The following is a 24,698-nucleotide window of genomic DNA, read 5'->3' as shown; positions in this document are numbered from 1 at the left end:
GGATACGATGCACAGAAGGCAGCTGCCGTGGGGGGGCAAACAGCAAGTCAGAAAATAAAATAAATCATATAATCCCCAATCAAACAGGTAGATATCTAGCTAGTATTACAGTGGGGTACCGAGTTCTATCTCAAACTGTGCTTTGATGTCTGGGAAGCCTGCGGCAAGCATGATCAAATAACACTGTGTACAAAGCAGAGCTCCAAAAACAGGCAGAGTGAAAAATCCTTAATTTGCAATGTGCCGGGCTGGTGTTTTTCAGGCAATATATTAATTGGAAGGAAAGGCTTTTAAATAGGTGAGGAGCTAGGTTATTTCAACCGATAAATTCAATGCCCCGGAAGATCATGAGATACGGATAAACCTGCTTTGTTAAACAAGCAGCCCAGTCCGCTAACAAGATACCCAAACAAATGACCTAATGCAGCAAGCACGCTCAGTAAATTTTATGTTCTAAGTTAATCCTGAAAAATGCATTTTCAACAGCTCTCCTTTGATGCAAAGAAAAAGTTTCTTTACTATCAGGCAAAGTGACACTTGACATGCTATCTGACTATCCTGAGGGGGACACTGACATTTTCTAATGATATCCCCAAGGCCTTTCAGCTCAAGATATTTTACATTCTACTGGACATCAGTCACACTCCACAAACAACTGCAGCTTGCATGACAGTAACAGGTTCAAGGATTTCTCCTTAGATCACAGACATATGTTTACAATTCTACCCTTCCCCCTTTAAAGTGAAAATAATTTCAAGCTTCGTGCGTGCTCTCTCCTTCAGATGCCATTGTTTCCTGTCTGAACAGACCTATTGACCATGAAAGATCAATGCAATCCCTCCCTACCCCCCAAATTTATTCAAGTCTTGTCCCATAGACGATATTTTTTCTCATTTTGGAAACAGGCAGTGCCAGGGATGGTGGAAGCTCTGGCATCTAATTTCCAGAACAGGCGGGCTCTTGCTGCAAGGCCACCTTCACAAGTGTGTTTCTTGGCTGAACTGCAGCAAATGTCTTTTGTAGCAAGTTTATAACACATTGTTCACATTCACTTTGTTCTATTTTTTTTAATTTGAACTTATCGTACGGTACCAACTGTGCTGCACAAATCTGTGCTCTGTAAGTGGAACTGAAATCAATTCATTCAACATAAAGCATTTTAGTCGGTCAACATGAAGTACTCCTCAGTCATTCTCAACCTAAACTAGGCGATACCTTTACTGCTGACAATGGTTTGTGACCCATTATTTTTCAGGCTCCTTTATGTAATAATTGTTTCCTGAAGAATAATCTTTTCTACCTAATCTTTCCTCTTCAGTGCTTTTCTTACAAATTTATGTTACAGTTCTCCCTCAGAGAGGGAGATTAAACAAATCCCCTATATCTGAATCACCAAAATCATGCTCAATCCAGCCCCGCATTTAACTTTTTTGAAGGGACTTGACACAACTGTAAAATCCTACCGGTAGCAGTATTTCCTTCTACAGTTATCCAACACACAGCACCACACTGGTGCTCAACAATACACTACTTCTAGGACTTTGGAAAGTCTCTCTCCTTTAGAGACTATCTCATGTACCAAATATGACAGAATGCGAGCGGCATTACTCAAAGACTTTTTAGCCCTGTGAGATATGGACAATTTAGCAGAGGATTCCTGAATATTTTGGCAGTCACCTGCCATCAACCGCCACTTCATGAATCAAAATGTCCCAACAGACAGATGCGAGACTGACAAACATGCCAGAGGTCTTTATACAAAGTCAGCTACCGAAGTAGTTAGTAGAAAATACACATTAATAGCTTCTTAAAACAGAAAAAAAAAAATTCCAAAAGAGGAAGTTAAAGTAATAAAATCTCACCTCAAAATAAGTTCTCTTCAAATCTGACAGGAGTTAGGTACAGGCAAAAGAAACTTGCAGGAAATGCAATACTACAAGAAGTACTCATCATTGGTATTTTTAATTTCGAAAACACCGGAATATGAAAGAAGTTTCAAAATTTGGAAGTTAAAAAAAAAAAAAAACTAAAGAAAAACAAAACCCAAAAAAAGCCCGATCACAGGAAGCCGAGACGGAGGAAAGAAGAATTATTTTAAAGTTAACCTTAGAATTCTAGCGATCATCATCTGATTGCAAGACCTACAGAAGAGTTTCTGCATAATGATAAAATACCCCATTCATTAACCCAAAGACAAAAAGCAATCACATTCACCAGAGACAACTGGGATCAGAATGTGAAGGACAAGGTTGACAAAAACCCAAACACTATATTCGAATTAGAAACAAGGAAAAAGTCTAGTCAGAATATTTTTGGAGGAACATGATTGCAGCCAACAGGCATCAAGACCTGTAGACCTGGATTTCTCAACAGCAGGGAAGAGGAGCTGATCAACGAATAAGACAGTAGTGAAAAGGAGACTTAATTTGTAAAGCCAGAATTTCACAGTCTCCTATATGCTCAAGAATTTGGGAGAAAGTTTGGAAACAGCATTAGGGAAAAGGAAGACAGGTCTCTCTGCTGGCAGTATGGGAGAAAGCATAAAGAAAAACAAAGACAGAAGAGAGCAGGAGGGAAAACGAGCCTACAATGGAACTACCAGAAGCCTCGCAGAAGGCAAGCTTGAGCCAATGCCAAAGCAGGCTGATGTTACTTCTCTTCAGGGAGCTGACCTGACTTTTGATCACATACATCTAATACAATGGTCCAGAGTTCAACGCTTGCAATCAGATTGTGCTAAAAAATTAAGTGATGTCTCTGTAAGGTTCAAGATTTTCAGTTACGGGGTGGTCAGCGCAGATCAGCAAACCACCACATTTTTCTTCTGAGCTTAGAAGAACACTCGATAGGTGCAATGAGAATAACACCAAACCTGAGTCCCAGCACTCAGGAGTGGTACCCAAGTCAAATCCCTACACTTTAAGAAAAGATCCTTTGAAGCACTCTGGGCTTATTTCTGATATCTTTCTGGATGCTTCCAAGAAAAATCTTATATACTTTTCTTACAAATTTGATGGCTCCAGAAGACATCAGGTAACATCTTCAAGCAAACTTGATACCTAAGTACAGCTAGGCTGGACCTTTAATTCCTCAAAGACATTGGATTTTCTTCCTTCTCATTTTATGGTGCTACAGGGCAAGATAACATCCTGAAAGACAATACATTCAACAAAGCACTGAGTGCCAAAGATGATTGACTCAGTGTGACACAGAAGAAAGAGTATCTGCAGCAAGTGTTAAGGAACAAGTGAAAGCAAACATTCACAGGTATGCTTAGTTGCACAGACCATTACTAATCCAGAGAGAACAGGGAGTTCAATGGTCCAGAAGCAAATGTCAGGGCTGGAAATTCTCTCTCCTCAAATGCATAAGGTTAAAAAAAAAAGAGTAAGTGGTAGCTTTACCTGCCAGAGAAAATGCAGGAGAAAAATCATGGAATCTCAACTCAGGTGAGCTGAGAGGCTGAGGAGAATCAGCTGAGAAAGAGTGGTAGCAGTGAGCACACTAACCCAGCTCACAATTTCATGAAGAGGAACCTCACATAACTTACTGAAGACTCAGCAAAGGCAAGCAAAAGGATAAGGGCTTGGTAAGACAGTAAGTAAAATAAGGAACATTGGCTGGAGTGCTTTGTGCAGCTGTGCGGAGAGCTCGTTCACCAACCAAGGACGACCTGAGCAGGAATCAAGACAGCTCCAGGCTCCTGCTCTGAAATAGTACCTCAAAGGGCAAAAAGGTTTTGGAGAAGGGGAGGTGCTCTAGTAGCATGAGCTGTAAATCTGGAAAGAATCTCTTGGGAAAAAATATCTATTCTTAGAGTAGAAACTACATTTGTTTAATTCACTTAGGAAGTTGCTCAACACTCTGATAGCTAACAAATATAGTTTGGGATTATTTCCTTTGTTATAGTAAAGTCACTGTGACAGATTACGCCTAGACTGACAGATTTTACTTGCTATATGAATATTAATGATTTTAGTACTCCCTTCTCAATAGCTGTGTTTAACATATGTTTCCATAATTATGCATCATGATGCACATAATGCACCTCTCTCTGGCAATAATTTTACTGCTCGATTTTATTGTTACCCTAGAAAAGAAAAGGTTAACTGGCATGCATGCATTAATTTTGTGACCTTCATCAGGAGAGAGATCTTGCAATTAACATGTTCCTTAGAGTTTGCCATAAACAAATAGATTTGCCATAGTTAAGGATGAACTTTACATGGCAGGAAGAGAAAAAGAAGGAAGAAGAGCCAGGCTGAGCCTTACACTGGAGAAAATACACAATCGGTTTAGTCTGGCTTAGGGAACAACAACATAATGGACACCACAGCATTCTCATCTAAGTAGGAAGCTCAGAAAGAACAAATGTTATTATTCCCCCAAAAGCAGATAAGCAGTTTTCTAATATATAATCTTTGAAGGAAACTGCCATGACACTAGATTACGCAGCACTGTGGCAGCATTTGAACTAGCACAAAAACTTTTGGTGTCTAAAGCAAATTTTATATAGATGCTAATTTTTCCTTGTTAATATAAGTAACCCATAATTACGTAAGATGCATTTGTGTTTAATGAAATTACGTTGTTTACAGTTTGCATCATACCAGCACTAAAACTCAGCAAACTGTTTACTGTGATGACAGCAGAAATAGTAGTAGTTGTCATTTAAAGGTCAGTATTTATCAGATGTCCTAGCATAGCACCCAACGAGTTGTGGTGAATGGAGTCAAATCCAGTTGGCAGCCAGTCACAAGTGGTGTTCCCCAGGGCTCAGTACTGGGTCCAGTTCTGTTTAATATCTTTATCAATGATCTGGACAAGGGGATTGAGTGCACCCCCACTCAGTTTGCAGCCGACACCAAGCTGGCCGGGAGTGTTGATCTGCTGGGGGTTAGGAAGGCCCTGCAGAGGGCCCTGGCCAGGCTGGGTCGATGGGCCGAGGCCAGCTGTATGAGGTTCAACAAGGCTTAGGGCCAGGTCCTGCACTTGGGGCACAACAACCCCATGCAATGCTGCAGGCGTGGGGAAGAGTGGCTGGAGAGCTGCCTGGCAGAAAAGGTCCTGGGGGTCTTGGTCAACAGCCAGCTGAACATGAGCCAGCAGTGTGCCCAGGTGGCCAAGAGGGCCAGTGGCATCCTGGCTTGTGTCAGGAACGGTGTGGCCAGCAGGAGCAGGGAGGTGATGGTCCCCCTGTGCTGGGCACTGGTGAGGCCGCCCCTCGAATGCTGTGCTCAGCGCTGGGCCCCGCACCCCAAGGCGGCCATGGAGGGGCTGGAGCGTGGCCAGAGCAGGGCAGCGAGGCTGGGGCAGGGGCTGGGGCACAAGGCTGGGGAGGAGCGGCTGGGGGAGCTGGGGGGGCTCAGCCTGGAGAAGAGGAGGCTGAGGGGAGCCCTCGTCGCTCTCTGCAACGGCCTGAAAGGAGGCTGGAGCCGGGGGGGTCGGTCTCTGCTCCCCAGGAACAAGCGACGGGACGAGAGGGAATGGCGTCGAGTTGTGCCAGGGCAGGTTTAGGCTGGATATTAGGAAAAATTTCTTCACCAAAAGGGTTGTCAAGCATTGGAACATGCTGCCCAGGGAAGTGGTTGAGTCCCCATCCCTGAAGGTATTTAAAAGATGGGGAGATGTGGTGCTTAGGGACATGGTTTAGTGGTGGACTTGGCAGTGCTGGGTTAACGGTTGGACTTGATGATCTTAAAGGTCTTTTCCAACCTAAACAATTCTATGATCCTGTAGCGCCACGCTAAGTTTCTTAACGCAACACCTGGGAATCTGTCACAACACAAACCATAACTTTAAGGATAATGCTATAGCTGAGACTATAAGAAAACACAGAGTGGAAGACTGAAAAGATAATAGTTATTCAGGGTCAGTAGAGTTTTTAATGCAGTCTGTGTTAACAAGATTAGATATCATTACTCTCATCCTGTAAACAGCTTATGTAAAATGAATTGGTTTCAGCACAGTTTGTGAAAACTATTGATTTCTGCATTCAGAACACCCCCCCCCATCTTTGTGAACATCTCAAATAACCTGTGGAATAAAAAATTCCAACAGAGACTGTTCTTTCCTTATTAATAATTTTAGGGGAGATTCTGAGGTGATTTGGTGGGTCTCTTTGTAGGACTTTGTGTCAGGCTGTAAATCTCATTTCCTACTGAAGATCTGGCTGTGCTTTTCCCTACATCCTTTTCTTCAGGCACTTTGAATCTTGGACACCAGGAACTTCTGGAGCCTTCTCAGTCATTAAATGGTGCTGGAAAATCTGTCATACATGATCACAGAAAAGGAAGCTCATCGGAGAAGCTATTTATGACTGTGCGTGTCTGCTCTTTGACTTAACAAAAATACATCAGCTCCTCATTCCTATTTAAGTACTGAGCTCTCACTGAAATCTACAGGGGGCTCAAAACTAAAACAGGAATTAGGAGCCTAATTCTTAAAGATTTTGGCCTTAGTCCTGCCTGATCTTTACTTTGGGCAAGGGTCACTGACTCTTCAGACTCTTACAGAGCGAAAGGCTTTCTGCCCTCCGTTTCTTTGTTTTTCCCATTTCTAGTTCCACTGCATTACTGATTCCTTAGTAGGTTTTCATTTCAGGTGTAACACTGAGGATGACCATTGTTTATTTCTATGTGGGGATCAAATCATTGGTCCTTTCCACAAGGACTAAATTCCCCACAAGATTAAAAAAGAGAAGAAAAATAATAAAGCAATGTGTAATTATCTATCACATTTCTCTCTACAGCTTTCTAAACGGACAGCAGAAATCATCAGTATTTCTACACTGTGTACAGTTTTGACTTGTAAATCACACTCATACTTCTGAACTTACCTTGTCAAGGAAGGTGGGGCGGTCCATGGAAGACTCTTTGGAGATTGGTGGTGGGCGGCAGCCAAGGGGTTTGGTGACCATTCCGTTATAGTCGGTCACTCCCATTCCACGCTTGTCCATTTCCACCTTCTTTTCCAGCAGAGCACCTTTGCAGAAAGGGGAAATGTATTGAAAAAGGTGATGCAAAGACAGTGAATTTGCCAACAGTAGTTCAGAGAAGTAGGTCTTGCTTATAAAAACAAAAGCAAGAAAATAAATATTATCAAATACATCTGGATAAGATCAAACTCTCAGAATCATGAATGGTTCCTGTGTTGCTTTAAAGAAAAAAAAAAAAAAATTTAGTTACACAGATACTTACTCATGGCCTGATCGAGATTCATATTGTTGCTCTTCAAGGCCTCTTCCGCTGGCTCTCTCTGTCAAAAGTACGGATTACGTTAAGATAAAAAGTAATTATGCTTATATGATTTCAAAGCAAACTGAGAAAATAGGTATGTCTCAAATACTGGATTTAATATTTACTCAGCAGCACAAATAATGTCTGCACACATTTTTTTCCTGCTTTTACCAATTCCTACAACAATTCAGTTAGTCAAGTAAGTACCAGTTCTACAAGGTCAAATCATACTGTTCTATTTAAATTTTTTCCTGTTTTCTATGGACAACTTAAACATCACTATCATATGCCTTTCTCTAAAAAACCCAGCTATACTCTAATTTCACCTGTTTAATAAGAAAAGGGGAACAGGAGTGGAATTATTACCGAAGTTCAAAGTAACACCTATTGTCATAAAACTCTGAACTTCAAAAGATCTATAAATGTCATCACACAATGTATATCACCAAGTAATCTCACAGAGCACTTTGCTAGCTTACGGTAGACTTCTGAAATTAAAGTAAATGTCTAAAGGAAGGTAACAGAACGACTTCCCGGCCGGAAGAAGAGACTGAAGATCTCTTTGTAGCTACAGCCTGCAACATCGAAAGTCAGAACTACAAGCCACAAAAGCTAAGCCACAGGTGTGCTAGCTAAGAACACTACTCACAGGGAAGCCCATGTCTGTGAGCTGTTTTATCAGACGGTTCATGATCCAGGCCTCATCTTGCTTGCTAGATGTCTTCATGCCCTTAGTAAATAAATGGGAGATTCCATTAATGGTCTGGTTCCCATAGTCATACTAGTGAGATGTACATAAAATACATGTTAAGTTTTTCTTATTAATAACACATGCTACTGAAAGATATATTAGTACATTAATTTAGAAAGTATTGAAGAACCCTCCGAACAAGGTAACTACCATTCTCTTCCCCCACAAAGTGTACAAATTTTATCTCAGCTGAATAGGTGTTCAGTGTAACTATTTAGTATTTGATTTGCCGACCACTGAATTAAAGCCACCTTTGAATTTACATATTTCATTTTAATCCTTGGCAGAAAAACATAATGAAATCAAAGATTCTGAAATAGTACAACACTTCCTGAAAAACATTCCCAAAACCGAGTTTGCAACCTTGAAGTTAAGAATGTTACTCAGTGTATTTTCTTAAAAACAAACAAGAGCGTCTAGATAAACACCTTTAAAAGATCTCTGTGCAGCTTTTCTATCACAAAATCCTTAAGAAGTCTCTTCCTTTCAGTTCTCCAGAAAGTACCAAGGGACAAGCGTGGATTTGTTTTGGGCTGCGGACAGTACAAGAAACAACCATACTTGATCAAATCACTGGCCTAACTGTTGGCTAATGGAATAACAAACAAACTGGCTAAATGCATTCCCAATTCCTTTAAGTTACAGCCTGGCCTTGTCCTGAAATAAAGACTGTGCAATGGAAAACCTGCACTAACATAATTGTCTATGTTCTTGGTTGAGTGTGGCATTAATACAAATTTGCTTTGTTCTCATACCAGTACAGACCTTAAAATTATCTGTTTGTTCCTCACAAATAGGAAATAGGTATTTTTTGCTGAACCACTTCATCACAAACTACTGTTTGCTTTCTACCACGACCGAAAGTGTATGAAAGCCCCCTTAACACTTTTTGTGCTTCCGTTAATACATTATCATTTCTGCAGTATACATGGAAGCTTATAAAACTTAGAGAGAACAAAAGCAACAACAACAAAACTCCCAAAGCACCTGCCATCTCCCGTTTTCCCCTGGATACAAGGTAGGCTGTACTTGAACCACTGTAGTGGCAAGCTGTGTTTGTGTTCAGGCGTCAGAGGTCTAATTTCAGAGTTCAGGTGTAATGCAACAGAAAATTTGTGACAACTTATTCTAGAAACGTTATACTAATTCCACTCTTTTCTAGAAAGTATCTTTATTTTTGTCTTACCTTTTGAAGTCCTTTCTTTGGGGCGTTCCCCCAGGAATTACAGGAGGAGCTGCTCTCTTGCGAAGCAGTATTATTCCACATATCTCCTTCTTCATCTTCCCACTGACTAGTACTGAGATTCACTTCATCCCCACCACTGCCCCAGCCTTCTTGCATAGATTTTGAAGCTGGAGGGAAACGAAAGAGGGAGAAGAAAAATCAGATTCAATTTCCTTTTATGCCATATCCAGTATGCTAACATTTGAGTATTTTCAAGAGATACAAAGGTTCATCAAGTAGCTTAATTGGCATTAAGTGATAAGGACTCCTTCTTTGAACCTAGCAAAAAAATAAAAAAGTTCTCCAAATACTTCATAGAAGAAAAAAAATCCAGCAACAGCAAGTCTTGCTTTTTCCTGAACAAGTAAGATCTGTGGTCATGGTCATTTCGGTCTCCTAGGAACAAGGAGCCAAAAGTATGACCACACACTTGTTAAGTGCTATTTTGCTTTCAATGAATCTCACCATTTTAGCTGCCACATTCTGCTGATGAACAAAACTGAATTTCGAGGTCACTAATGGTCAGAAACTCATTCCCATCTCAGAAGAATGGGATCTGAAAGGAGCACGAGGGCTGCAGGGAAACTTTACATTAAGTGATGAGGTTGCGTCACTTCGTTCCGCTTTATTCTGTTTACTCTGCCTAAAGCTGAGATTACTCATTTTAAGATCTCTCGCTCCTCTGTTCAGGTTTTCTGGGCCTTCTCTCTCTCTCTCTCAGTATAGTATTTTGCAGGAGTGAAGCTTAAAGACCACCACAGCCAAAAGAGAAGTCTAAAACAAGCACTGTAGCCACCAGGGCATTTAGAGATGGAGAATTTTTATCAAACCACATTAGTTAGAAATCGTGAAGCAGGAAAGAGTCCAGGATGTTCCTGAACCTGTGAACAGTTTTAATAGCTGAAGAAGACATCTACTCCCTCAGTTTAACAGAATAGAGAAGTTACAACTAGTCATTCTCAAGTGTCTCTTTCCCTGCGAAAATCAATCCTATCTTGACTGAGCTCAGTTGCTTCTCATCCCAATACAGGTTTCTTTTCGGCAGTGAGGGATAAGTACTGTTTCACATTCTTCTGCAGCTTTATAGTTTCCTGCATCTCTACAATTTATACTATACTGCTGTCAAAGTACACAAAAATACTCTAAGGAATACCTTTGAATTTACTGTATCAATGCACTATATTCATATTTTCATATGAATTTCGTATCTGGAATATCAACATTTTGAGACAGCTAATGGAGTTTTAAGAATGAAATTAAGATTTAAATGCACAGAAAACTAGAAGAAGTGCTGTTTAAAAATACTGCCAGAAGCAAACACACTTTGTCTTTTTCCCCCAGCCTCTTACAACAGTGACATCTACGCACGTACCTGGTTTGCACAGTGCTGGGGCAGCAGCTGGAGCATTTGTTCTTCCGTACGTCCCTGCCGACTCGGCAGGATTATCTCCCCACCCTGTACCACTGCTGGGGGGCTTCCCCCATGCTGAAGTGCCATTATCAACTGCAGCAGAAGGGGATGACGGCTCTCCCCAAGAAGCTTCGGTCTTGGTGTGGACAGTAGGCATTTCTCCCCAGCCTGCTGAAGCAAGGGGAAGGAGGAAAGAACACTGATGAGAGGAAAGGTTTCTTTTGTCGATAATTTCAAAGATGGGCATTTTATTAAAGTGTTTGTTTGGAAAGAGCATGAGCCAGTAAGCAGACACAGTGATTCTATAAAGCATATAAAAAAATCGCTTTGATTTGGTCTCAAAAGTCTTTTTCTTAACTGAATACTAATGCCAAGTGGTGAAGACAGAAGGAGTATTTTCCAGCACAGCCCGGAGCAGCCAGGCTGCCACGCGAGCACCAGACCTGGTCCCGGGGAGCAGCTGCTTCCAGCGGGACTTCTCGGGGCAGAGCGAGCAGGGCTCGGGGCGCACACGCAGCCGTGCAAGCACTCGGGAGACCAGGACCAAATCTGAGTTGGGCTTTGCTTCACTGAAGGATTTTAAGCTATTTTAATTCCCCTCTAACTATTTACAAATTATCAAATCTCTTTTCTCATGCCCTACAAGTAAGATGATACTTGTTTGTTACCACTTTTAACGTAGATTATATAAGTTGTATGCATTCCTTAAAGCTTTTATTACAGCTCGTGGTTGACTATGTTCCCTATGTACCCCTTCATCACTAAGCCTCTACATTATAAAAAATAAAATTTTTAAGGAGAACTAGACAAGACTGCAATTAGAATCCATAGTCAAATCATGAGGAATGGCAGGTAGAAGTCATTGTTTTCCTACAGAGTATTATTTTAACTCATTGAGAGACGTACACTATTCTAAAGAAACAGTCTTAGTCTGGCTTGGCTTGAATGTAATGCGCTTAAATCCATAGGACACCAATTTGAGCAGTGAAGTTGAACGTGCCAGGAACAGCCATATAGCTTCTGAGTCCTAAAGAGCAACACTGACCAACACAGCAAAAGTGTAAATTGACTTTTAAATGACCATTACCTCTTAAAAAAAGTTTTTTCTGAAGAGACAGATTTGGATCATAGATGGAGTTCAAGGTACTTTTTAAAAATACACAAAAGAGACAGATACATAACAGGCAAGAAACCAAAGTTTTTACGTACACCTGATATTAACCTATTTTTCTACAATTATCACAAAAGGCATTCCATTACATGACAACCGAGATCTCAACAAGTATTGCAGAATTCAGTCTGCTTAAAACTTCCACTGTTAACTAGACTGCTAATTCAGGAAATTGTTCTCTTTTCATTGGAGATGAATATTATTAAGTCCAGGTACTCTATTTCCATCAACTATTGCCCTGCTAAATCTGTAACTTCTGGCAGCTCACAACATGGAACCAGATTTGGTAAGAAACAAACTTGGTTTTACTCCTACCCAAAAAAGAGTGTCATTTCTTGTTTCAGCCGATTTTTATAATTTAAGGACTAGATGCCTACTTTGCTGCAGCACTATTCCTTTTTGCGCCCCAGTGCTATCTGTAAAAATACTCTGGAAAGGTTTCAAAGAGCAGAAACATAAACTGACACCTGGAGTAGTTAGACAACGGCAAGGAAGTCGCCACAAAAGAACTTTATTTAAGAGAACCTTGAAATACATTAACTAAGCAATAGCGTTTCAGCGAGCAACAAGTCTTTGCAGAACTTAGTGACTGCAACAGAACTCCTCTTACTAGAACCTGCAGGCAGCAGACCTCGCCAAGAGCAGCTCCAGCACTGGCTGGCAGAGAACAATTCCTGCCAAGTAGATGGGCTCATACCTCTCCGTCCACCGCTCCACTGTGACTGTATTGCAGATTGATTCTAGGCTCTATTTCTTAAAGCAACTGCAGTTCTCTCGGACACTGATAAAAGTGCATATGACACAGAACATATCCAAACTAAGCCTACATTTCAGGAACACGTAGCTTAATAAAGCTCCTTCTCTACCAGCAAGATTCATTGTGTTTTAAAACATAGTCCTGAGACAACCCAAAATTTCACCTTTTCATTAAACTGATTTCCATTTGAAACAAAAATACTGTGTTGTAAGCTCTATCAACATATCTTAAATTTCTGTTTGTTTTAAAGTGTGTACAGAAGACGGACTGGCAGACACACACGTATGTATACAAATGAACCTCTACTTAGCAACTTCCTTGGTGTTGCACCTAAAATACTTACTCAAGCTTTCTGCTTGTGTCTTTAAGCCAACTTTATTTACAGAACGCTTTATGTGAATTTCTGCCTCACTACTCAGGAGGCAACCTTGTCAGACAACTGCATGTATTTAATCATACTGGCATGTGAAAAAGATTAACTGCAGGCAAATGAAACAGAAAACAAAACATCTCTAAAGCACCAGCCAGAATACAAATACAGAGAGTGCAGAATACTAATACTTCCCTGAGTTCGTGGAACTAATGGAAACTAATTCAATTTACGAAATCAACCTTAAAACACAATTCATATATTGAAAAGGCAAAGCGTGCTAGGTTGTAGAATAAAAATTCAAAAGAACTGGTCCTTCTGTTGCTCTTTACTATAAATTAAACAGCACCAATAAAAGACCACAGATGTGTAATGTCCAAGTTATTTTAAGTGCTCTAAATGCGCTGAGCAGTAAATAATACGGGATTACAAGTAATGAGGGAGCCAGCCTTTACTAAAAGAGAATACTTGCAAGTACATAAAAGCAAACAAAATGCATCAACTAGAAGTTTTCAAAACTATCTTAACATATCAAATTAAGTGCAGGAAATTAGTAAATAAAACCTGAAGGCTCCCGGAGAAATAACTTGTGCACTGCAAAAACTAACCTGTATGTAAATTCCAGAGTACTTCTCAATTACGAACCTGTTTTCCCCTCTGTGTTAAATGCCTGCTGTCTTACTGTTACTGTCTCCGTGCTACCTTTTTATGACTTCATATGACTCTATTTTAGAAACCTAAAAAGGTGAATAAAGTTACATTTTTGAATGAATGATGCAAAATTCCACAGGTGAAAGAAGGAATTTGCTTTGTATTCTCCAAAGGACTCTCTTTTTTAAACAAGATTGTTCCTCAATTTTTACAATAACCCGGTATGCTTCATATTTGAGAGACACAGGTGGAATATTAGTTCAAGAGCCTGTAGTCCCCACAGCTCGCCTCTGGCAGCGCGGCGCCTTCCAGTACTGCCACGTACCTCGCGCGAACGGCATTACAGGGGGCTGGACGAACACGGGAAGCTGCTTTTACGTTCCTTCACACAGCTGTTTGGAAGGCAAACACCTTCACAGAGGTCTCAAAATCTGAACCTGCCTAATGTTTTCAAAACTTCTGCTCAGAGAAAACTATTTTCTCTATGAAAATAATATGCACGTAGGCTTTGCTGAGAAAAAGCTCCATGCCTTAAAAAACACCCAGATCTGCACGAATGTTGTTTTGCAACAAGAATGAGCTCCGTGAAAGGGTTCTTTGGCAAGAAAGTGAGGTTTTAATACTGAAGTTTTTAAACACTGTTAGAATTGCAAGAAACAAAAAGATCACAGTGAGTAATAAATATGGACACATTGGCAGAGCTTTGTTTTATAGAAATAAAAACATCATTAACATTGGGCCACAGCCAACAGGAAATCCTCAAGGGAAAGTGAAATGTTAACTAAGCTGTGGCAGGATGCAGTTGTTTTCCCTCAAAATAACCCTATAGCCATTTGGATGGCAGAAATTGTTTTCCTTGAAGTTGTTTGGTCCGTGACAAATACCAGAGCATATGACTACAATACAGGCAAACCAACATATTAGAACCTTATGTAGATGAAAAAGGAAGAAACTAGATAGAAAAATGAGATTTACTAAACGTCACTAGTTAATCTGCTAACAATAGAAAAGAAATAAGCTATTGGGGAGTATGTGTGTCAAGGGGAGGGTTTTGGACATTTTTAAGTCACCTGTACGCTTAACCTTTCAGGTCTTCATCTTCTGAAAGGTATTCCAGTTCATGTGGTGGAGCTCCATGCCTTCTTACATTGCTCACCATTAGGGAAGCTGTTATTTGGCTTTCAACCTTGCGTGAAAATAGAGGGCAGGTTTCTCGGTATCACCTGTCTGTTCCCCAGAACCTGGCTGGTAGGGGGCTGAGCACCCATAACAGGATTTTAGGTTTTTACACATGAGCATCGTAAAGGAGCTCAAAACTGATCTGGTTTCAAATCCACTATGATGAAAGTTCCAGGTACGGAAAATGCATCGCTTGCGTTCTCTGTTTCACATAAATTACATGCTGTACATGACATGTAAGTCACCACTCAGACAACGGTGCTGGATTATAAAAGGAATAGAGAGGTGTTCGGAGCTTTCAGAATTTAGACCTGGTTCAGATTTTTAAAATTTAAGCTCCTTACTCTCTAGGAACCACAAAGACCCTAATTTTCAACCTAAAATCTCCATAGGGAAGCCTACGTTATCTTTTGTTGTTTCTTCTCGCAGCTGGAGGACAGCGGTGGGAGCCCCGCCAGGCTCCACCTTCCTAACGGGAACAGGAAAGCATCGAGCCCACTCCTCAGCGTTTGGAGGAAGGATCTGGTGCCGTTTGGGATCCAGAAATCCCTCTTTTAGTCACCCCTGTTTGCAAAACCTTTTCTCACTTCATATTCCCCTTGTATCAAAGTTGCAAGAGTTAAAAGTGCTAGTAAGAATTATGCACAAGTTTGAATTGAAATCAAAACCACTAGCTTTCTGCTCGTCTTTCTAAGTAACTCACCAGTGGTTTGGGAGCAAGCTCCTATAACCAGAAAGGACTACGTTTATCACATTATCTATCCCTTTTTTTTCCCCCTCAATAGAAAAAGAAACTCCTTAGAGCATTACACATTTTCATCAAGTGTGTACCAACATCTGCTTCCCATCAATAGCTTTTAAGTTCTGTATTCAAAGAATTTTGAGAACTTCTGGGGATGGGTGACAACTTGAATAACAAGACTGTAACTTGGCCTCCATTTCTAAACTAATATAGCATAAACTTAAAACCCAAAAGGGACTGCTGCTCCTTTGTGAACAGTTAACTAGTGCTGTACAGTAAAACTACAATCCACTTCTTTGCTTTCAGGCTACGTGACTGTGCCATCTTACAGCTACGCCACGCTTCCCTACTTACACAGGAACAGAATCCACAATTCCTTATTCATGATATTCCCTGAGTAAGAGGGAATCATAAAAATGATTGGCAAAGCACGTCATGACCCATGCAGAAGACAAAATGCCAGTGACAACTACTTAGTTCAAGTATTATAAGGTTTTACATGAGCACTTAACCTGTGCCCTAGGCACAACCTTTAATTGCTCAATCATGTTTTGCATGGGAATACTGTACATGGAAAAGTGTTGTTGGATGAAATTTGGCTGTGGATTACAGAAGTCTCCTGGCTACAGGATTCTTGTCTCCCTTACTGTAGGGGTTGGAAATGCATAACCAATGGGACAGGGAAACGGAGTAGGAAAAAATAAGGTTTAACAGCATGACAACAAACTGCAAGCCCACGTCTGTGCCGTAGGAAAGCTGCTCATGACTTGCTTCTCCTCCTTTAGCTGTCCCAGGTGGGACAGGATCTGTAGATGGTTTAAGTCTGTGTAGATTCCCACAAAGACCAACAGGATATTGCTTTACAGCTGCTACGTGCTACACGCCTTGTTAAGAACAGGTCTTCTGCACTCTGAACGGGGAAACTAATAGGATCACATTAAATTACATTTTTTGCTCTCTCTGTGTAAGATAAGCACAAGACTAGCCCCTCTCAGGCACCGTCAAAAGTAAAGATGGGCATAACACAAAGGCACAGGGGCCTGCTCGCAGCTTCCATTGGCAGATTAGACAACAATCCTTCAAAATATTTCCATGTTCGTCTTTATATCTGTACCTATGTACACGACTGTAAGCATATGTAAGCAAAAATACACAACACAAGGCCTAACTTACGCCCTCAATAACTTGATTTAAATTTTAATGTCAGAACTGTATTTTAAATTGCCTTCACTATTACTCAGTTTATCGTCTTTCTGGCATGCTGTCTTAAGTATATTCTGAGAGTTGCTTTTGCTTTAGTATCTTACAGTCTTTCTAATGCACATTTTTGCAAGACGCACAATACCGCCGTGTTAACCCAGTCATGTGGTAGCTTGAGTGGGCGGTTACAAGTTCCCCGGCAGTTACTGACTGCATAAACATTTTACTTCAAAGAACCCCTTCCTTTGCTACCATCTATTCTCCAGGGGAATCACTGCAGATTAACAGCAGTTTTTAAATTCCATTTTCAAAGTCTGAAGGACCCGGAACAGTAAGTTTTCCTCTGCAAGCCATAAGATTATTTGAATAGCATTAACAATACATTGCTGTGTATGAACAGTTTTACAAGCACAGGTGTCATCATCCAAAAATCACCTTAACGGGGAAAAAAAATCAAAAACAAACAAACAAAAAACCACAAAAAACCAAAAAACAAACACCCAACCCCCACCCTCCCACCAACCAAAAACCCACTCTCGTGATATCTCCACTACAATTGTCAGTTTTGTCAGTTTTGTGGGTAAAGTTTTAAATATGGATGAAAAGTTTAAAGTAAACGAATTATAGATCACGTACGTTGGACTGACCAAGCAAAACCTATTTAAAGATTTCTCCTTCTGGAACACATGTTATTTTATTAAAATAGATACTCTCAACTGTTAAAATATTTGACTAGAGTAGGGAACATGAGACTATTTTTACACAGACATTACAGTAAGTTTGAATTACTTCAAAACATCAAAGAGAAAAATGATGGAAATAAGAGAAGTAGAACAAATCCCACTTGGAGAAAAACACGGTTAAAAAGTCAATATTTAGGCATGACCAAGACGAAACAAAAACTTGGACACAAAAATCAGATGAAGAATTTCAAAGGGCATTGCAAGATCAGATTCATTTTGAGAAGTCTGTGGTCATGACATGGAGCAGGGCTGCTAGTAACTTTTATTTAACTATCTCCTCCCTAAGCATTTTTCTGATTTTTTCCCCCATTTTTATTCCTTGCTGCTTGTCTACAACAGTACCTTTTCTTTGATTAGAAAAATTCCTAGATGCCCAGAAACTTGTCTTTGGAACACAGCTGAGGTTAAAATAACGTTTCCCAGCCACCCTGAATATTAACATCTTTAACCAATCCAGCTTTATGAGAATCACATAAAAGTCCAGGATACTACCCGTGTTGGAGACCTGAAGTATGGAAGAGAACCATTTCTTCATAAAAGACAACAAACAGAAGACAGAGAAACAGCAACAGCCTAGATTCATGCAACCGTTAAAAAACATCTGTTGCCAAGAGATATGATTTGCAGAAAAGAAACAGATGCGTAGTGTCTAAACAAGAACAAAGACTGAGCAATGGTAACGGAAGACAAGTAAGAGAAAAAAGGTTAGCAAAAGGACCCCAAACTCTCCAATGGTGGAATTAAGAGAAGGTGCTATGTAACTGTGGAAGAGCTGACAAAATCAATACGGACCACCAACCGCAGGACCTAGCGCGTTACTGACCCGATACCATTTCAAGCCTTTCTTACTTCCACTTGGACTTCGGAAGCTTGTGCGTCAGCTTCCGTGGGTTCTGTCCTCACGACAAGAAGTTAACACTGCTTCGGAGTACATGAATAAACTTATTCTATGACATAAATACAGGATTTCTATCTTTAACGTGTAACTACACACTGATCACGCCAGACAGCATTCAGTAATCAGTACTGGTATAAAGTATCTCATAAAGCTATTTTCATACCTGGACCAAGCAGCGGGGACCGGTTCGGCTGGGCACTTGACTGGTGCGATGGCTGAGGTTCAACCATATTCGTGTTGATAATGGTGCTAGTGGTGGTGGTGTTGGTTGTGGTACTGCTCTGAATTATAGGATTATTTCTATCCCACATGTTTACAGTCTTGTTGTTGTTGTAATTTGGGTCGCCCCAAGCTGAGGTACCATCATCGATTTCCATCTTGCGGCGAATGGACGGTGGAGATGGCTCTTCCCAGCCAGTTGCCTCACAGTTCTCTTTTTGTTTGGCTGGCACTGGCCCACCAACCCACCCTGACCCCGTCTGTTTTACAGAAGCAGCTCCTCCCCAGTTACTCACATTGTTGTCCTGGGGTTTATTAGCCCAATTTTGCTGGGAACCTGGCTTTAAAGATTCCCCCCAACTTGTACCTGTATTAGCCTTGCCGTTTGTGCCATTTCCCCAACCACTGGTCCCAGACCTTGTGGAATCATTCCAACCGGACCCTGATCTATTGTCAGAATCCCATCCAGATCCATTCTTCTTCCCATCACCCAAGTGTCCAGGAACAGACGATGAATCTGTCCAGTCTCCACCTCCTGAAGTCCAGCTTGGATTTGATTTCTGTCCATCTCCCCAGTTTTGAGATTTGGGTTTCTGAGGTTCACCCCAGGTAGGTGATTTGTCCTCCTGATTTGCGGTCCCACTCCAAGCGTGGCCGCTTTTGGCAGCAGCAGCATTATTAACAGTAGTAGAGCTTGCTGACTCTCCCCATCCCCCTGGGCCATTCGGTGCTTTGTTGTTATTGTCTCCCCAACCTGTATTTGTTGGAACAGCTGCCGGTGGAGAGTTGACCCACCCAGATACTGAAGAGGTATTTGTACTGTTCATGATGGACCCATCGTTCTTCCCCCCTGAGTTTGAAGATTGAGTAGCTGCACAACCCCAGGCCTCTGTTCCATTGTCATTCTTTCGTTCAGACCTTGGGGACTCTTCAAATTCCCAGGCAGTGTTTTGCTTTACAGGGGTCTGTCCCCACCCCGTATTGGACAGGACCCTGGGGTCAAGGTCATTTCTTGGCAACTGAACTTGCCCTTGGTCTATCATCCCTTTGTCTCTCCTCCTGCCCTCTCCAGCCCCCTCCCTCCCAGTACTGCCTTCGTTTTGACTGCCACCGCTGTCGTTACTTCCTTCGCTAGCTGTGGTGCCAGATGCTGCAGCTTTGGCCCAAGAGTTTATTTGTTCATTGCCCTGCTGCATGGCAGGATTCGGACTGGTAACACTAGAGCTATCCCACCCTGTTGATCCTTTCCCATTGATGTCGCTATTGGAATGCTGGTTTGGGGGCTTGCCCCATTCACCGTTCACACCGTTACTGGTGTTACGGTTGGGGTGGCCCCAAGCTCCAGAATGCATACTGCCAACACCACCGTTGCCACCGCCCCTGCCCCACGCCAGTACCCCAGGACCAGAAGGAGGCCCCGAATCCCATGCGCTCGCTCCGTTTCCTTCCTTTTGCACAGCACTGCTGGATCCATTTTGTTTAGCACTTAATGCTGAGTTCACAGTGTCTCCATTCCCCTGACTGAACCCAGAATTGCTGTTTCCTGTGGCAGGATTACCTGGGGACATCCCCCACACTGAACTGCCCATTCCTTCACCACTGCCCCCGCTGACTTGAGAAACTGATGTTCCGTTAGCACCAGGAAGGCCTTGCAGGTGGGGCGGGATGATGGCCCCCATACCAACAGCCATTCCCCAGTTCGGCAGTCCATTTGTCTGCATTGCATTGATAGGGTTTGGTGAAGAGTTCATGGGGTTAGTGTTATTTGGTCCATCAGTGTTAAGGTTCTGAGGTTGTACGCTGAAAGACACATTCTGAGAAGTGGACGTTTGTGGTTCTGTGCTCTCTTGAGGCAGCAAGTTTCCCCAAGCACCTAAGGTGCCTGTTGGGTTCCCGTTCTGGTTGCCCATGTTCTGACCTATGGCACTGACTGGACTGCAAATACTGGAAGGGTTGCCTGCTCCCACAGTTCCTTCATGTCCAAGTACAGGCCAGGCAGCTGGATTGGCATTAGGGTTAAGGTTAAGATTAATGCCAGCATTTGAGTTGGAAGCACCCCAGCAGTTCTGACTTCTACCATCTCCCATCATGTTGTCCATCTTTCCATCCCCACCGCTGGCAGAGCAGTGAGCTAGGCCAGAGCTGGAGCCCGCAGCCACGCCCCACACTCTGGCCGAGCCGCCGTTACCGTTTGCTCCGCCAGCTCCAAGGGCACTCTGGTTAGAAGTGCTTTGGACGAGTGCTCCGTTGGCGCCATTATTGCCATTAGTTTTCTTTGTATGTCCAGTGAAGTTGCCTTGGGCACTCCCTGTAGCCATGCTACTGTTCTCTGAGCCACAGTTGGAGGCAGAGTCAGTGTCTGTAGTACATTCTGAGGCAGACTCAGTCTCGGCTCCGGTAATGGAAGGCCACGCTTCCTTGTCAGTCCTGTCTATTATCACTTTATCCCAGCTGCAGTTGCCTTCACTCCTGAAAGCGGGCTGCTGTCCCCAGTGGGAATTCTCATAATGGTCTCCCAATCCACTGTGGCTGAGATCTGAAAGGATCCAATAAGGTTAAAAATGAGTCCGCTGTTCAAGCACTGCGAAAGCCCTCTATTAAGTACTATTTTACATTGATAGTTACAACAGTGCGTTCTGCTAAAATTTAAGAGTACATTCTCTGGCATAACACAGTAATTTTCCTCACTATAATAAAGCACAATGCTCATATTCAGGTTTTTTAAATCTGGCAAAACTCTCAATTAAAATAATGGCACAATCCAGTTTTAGAACAGAGCAACAAAAGTGTTTTGTATCCCTCAGTATACTAGTAAAAATAATAAGCAGACAATAAATAAGGATAGCAAATACACTAAGCAAATTTGGAAAAAACACAGAAGAATATCTAGCAGACTTACCATTTATTTTGACTCAATTCTCATTCTTCAGAGAAACATAAAGAAAGAGCATCCAATAAAAAAAAAAAATGTAGAATGTCTGCCTGCTGTTAGGTATTACATACACACCCACATCACACTCAACACACTGAATTCATACTGCGTTTAGGTTTGCAACCCTTCTTGTAAATAAAGGAACAAGTACGCGCAGCCACCTTTACTATTCAGTGTCAATTATACATTTAAACACCACTGCTGTAACTTACATTTTAGCAGAGAACTCAGGTATTTCTAAGTAACAGGAAGTTTTGTCAAGAAACTTAGCTCTTAAAAGATTTACATGTGGTTTAAACATTCTTTTGCGCTTGCATATACAGTCCAATTTCTCCCCCAAACCAATGAAAATCAGCGCTATGCCATGCAGATACTCAGAAGACAGTCTTTTCAGAGCACCGCCCACGTCCTCAAACATAGATGCTAATCCAAAAAATTAAACAACAGGTCTTGAGCATCTCATTGCTTTCCAGGGTACAAAGATAAACTGGAAAACACACTTCTCATGCTAAGGACTCAAGTGTAGTTAAAGTTTTTGCATTTACTTTCCATCCTGATTGCTCTCTACACGATTTGTAGTACAGATTACTCCTTTTAGTTTCTTTTGATGGGAATTTTATAGCAAGTAATTCAGTCTGATCCTAGGGATATGTGCTAGAGACCATCTCCAGAACAGCTCCTCTTAACTGGTTGTCTAAATAAAGAAGAAAACTGCATATACGTAATTTAAAAATTTTGGATGTCAATTATTTTTACTTGCTGTAAATCTGCAGAAACATGGCTTTTCGTTTTTATGATTTGAATAAGAATAATATTTTGTGGGGAAGATGCATGCAATAAATCTCCCAAATAAGCTGTTAACAGTGGATGCCTAATATGCATTAATTTAAATCACAAATATTTTGGTGTGATTAGCTCCTCTAACTGTCTCCAATTAGAGGTGTTCTAATACTGCAAAAAAAAAAAAAAAAGTTCCGAGAATAAAAAAAAGCCCTTTCTCTTTGACAAGGTCTTCTTATTCCCACATTTCATCTGTAGCTTTCCAGGAAAGGGGGGTGATTACTTGGTTGCCTCATGAAGATTTATCAAGATGAAGAAACAACACACTAAACCAGGATGGATTGCATCTTGGTTTGTTTTTTTTTGGTTTTTTTGTTTGTTTGTTTGTTTGGTTTGGTTTGTTTTTTGTTGTTTTTGTTTTGTTTTGGGGGTTTTTGTGGTTTTTTGTTTGTTTGTTTTTTGTTTGTTTGTTTGTTTTTTTAAATTTGATTCAATTGAAGCAGAAGTACGAATGTTAGAGAAAGGAAGGAAGGGAAAACAGTCTTAGCTCATCACCTGTTTTCTCATGATGCTAGGAAAAGCCTAGCATTTCACAGAAAGAGCTAAATAATTGACATATGTATGACAAATCCAAAAGAATACAAAAGGAGCCACTTGGATTTACCTGGATTCTCCCCCCTACATGCAATGGCTAGAAAGGAAGAAAGCATCATGTTATTCCTGGATAAAGCTACCTGGTTACAGCGCTAAGGAAGAAGGCTGACGATTTACCTGATAATCTAGGTTTGCTACACAGGTGTTAAATAGAGACCAGAATCCCAGATAAGGCATGGAAGGGAAAGGAAGCCTGTGAAATGACTTTAAAAGGGTCACCATGTCAGGAAAATGAGCCAAGCAGCATTCTTAGCAGAGCAGCAATGAACAAAGGGAAAAAGCAGCAGCAGTCCAGGCCAGAAGATAAGAAGTTGAGGCAACCAAGGAATCAGAAGAGTCATGCGAGAGGTTTTTTTCAACACTGTGGGTGGTAAAGATTTGGCACTACATTTCAGACATGACAGAAAGATTTAAAAGTAGCTTGAAATAATTGTTGCAATAAAAGGGTCTTGTCAAAGCTGAAACCTAAGCTACATGTGCAAGTGCCTGGGAGAACAACGGTGCTGCCCAAGGCAAGCAAGAGTGTCTGCGCAGGGCAGGTTTGTGAAGAAGGATCAAGAGCACAGTGCAAGACCTCTCAATACTCACAAAAATGGCACAAAGACCAACGAGATGAGATGAAAGGCAGCTGCTTGTTTAATCATTTCTTTTTCTTTCTCCTCTCCCCCAAAGACGGTGGTTAAAGCAATGCTCAAGTTTGAGAGCACTTAGGGGACAAAGTAAAGGGAAGGGGTGGGAATGGAAGAGGAAGATGAGAAAACAGCTTAGAAAGATTCCTGAGAGTAGGGAACAAAATGGTTCATTAAATAAGATACCAGGATTTTGAACAGCAGTCAGAGAAACAAGAAGGGAAAAAAAAAATTACGAGGGGGAAGAACTATAAAGACCAAGAGATGACCATGTTAAAAGTAGAAAATGGCCCAGTGCCTCAGCTGGGATAAGCACATCTGCTCCAGACAGTATCACAGCAAGTGTGTTGGGCTTTGAAGCAGCACAGGCAGCTCAAACCCCTTTGCTTTTCAAGGGTTTGCAACTCCATAATTACTCCCTTTCGTGTACCATCAGCACAGTTCCTTTCACTGAGATTCAGATTACGACCCCAGCAGTAACCACCGACTAATCAGAAAGTGGTTACTTTGATAGGGATTACAATCATTTTTTTAGGTGACATAACATAAGCAAGGCCTCTCTTGAGCAGCAGGTACCTGGTACCTTTCACAAGTCATAGGTTCAAAAAAAAAAGAAAAAGAGCAAAACCAGAGACGTGCTGTAACTTCATAGCATCTAAATATTTACTGGAACAATTGGTTCCAACACCAAAGGCTGCTGCTATAAAACTTGTAAGAAACAGGACAGGTAAAGCGAAGGAAAAATAATTTCATAATATAAAAAGGAAGCTGCAAAAACTGTTACTTTGCTGCTGGACAAACATAATAGAGTCCAAGTACAGAACTGATGCTGAAAAGAGGACTTTTTATATTCTTGTCTCTAGAAGCAAATAACCAAAAGACATTTTTCCAATTTCTCTAGACTAAAAGGAGTTCATTCCTATAAATTAAATAACTAGTAACACAGTCCTACCTAATCCATAAGGACTTTAAACATTTGGGAAAAATAATGAAAGCAAAATATTTTCTATGATTAAAACTAGAGAACTGTTTGTTTGTTTGAGGTGATTTTTGAACACATAGATTTCCTCCAACTTTCTAGGAAACCAACTTTTCATAGAAATTGAAAATATTTTCTTTTCTTTTCAAAGCTGTTAAGACTGAAATGG

At 41.2% G+C, this 24,698-nt stretch overlaps 1 protein-coding gene across 14 annotated transcripts in view; it reads right to left on the bottom strand.

Annotated features, from left to right (window-relative positions):
• Window positions 1–24,698, bottom strand: part of TNRC6C (trinucleotide repeat containing adaptor 6C) — a 107,646-nt gene that overhangs the window by 21,214 nt on the left and 61,734 nt on the right. For 11 of the 14 annotated variants that reach the window (XM_082326408.1, XM_082326401.1, XM_082326402.1 and 8 more), the window contains 7 exons: window positions 18,500–21,091; window positions 10,587–10,796; window positions 9,176–9,342; window positions 8,418–8,522; window positions 7,888–7,968; window positions 7,200–7,257; window positions 6,839–6,984 (listed from right to left, as the gene is read on the bottom strand). In XM_082326408.1, the coding sequence (XP_082182534.1) occupies window positions 6,839–6,984; window positions 7,200–7,257; window positions 7,888–7,968; window positions 8,418–8,522; window positions 9,176–9,342; window positions 10,587–10,796; window positions 18,500–21,091 (3,359 nt within the window). The remainder of the gene's footprint in view (window positions 1–6,838; window positions 6,985–7,199; window positions 7,258–7,887; window positions 7,969–8,417; window positions 8,523–9,175; window positions 9,343–10,586; window positions 10,797–18,499; window positions 21,092–24,698) is intronic. The other 3 variants (XM_082326414.1, XM_082326405.1, XM_082326407.1) reach the window with 2 other exon arrangements.

The sequence above is a fragment of the Platalea leucorodia genome (genome assembly GCF_965183815.1).
Source record: "Platalea leucorodia genome assembly, chromosome: 14".
In the NCBI taxonomy this organism is placed as follows: Eukaryota; Metazoa; Chordata; class Aves; order Pelecaniformes; family Threskiornithidae; genus Platalea; species Platalea leucorodia.
This window is presented reverse-complemented; position numbering and strand designations above follow the sequence as displayed.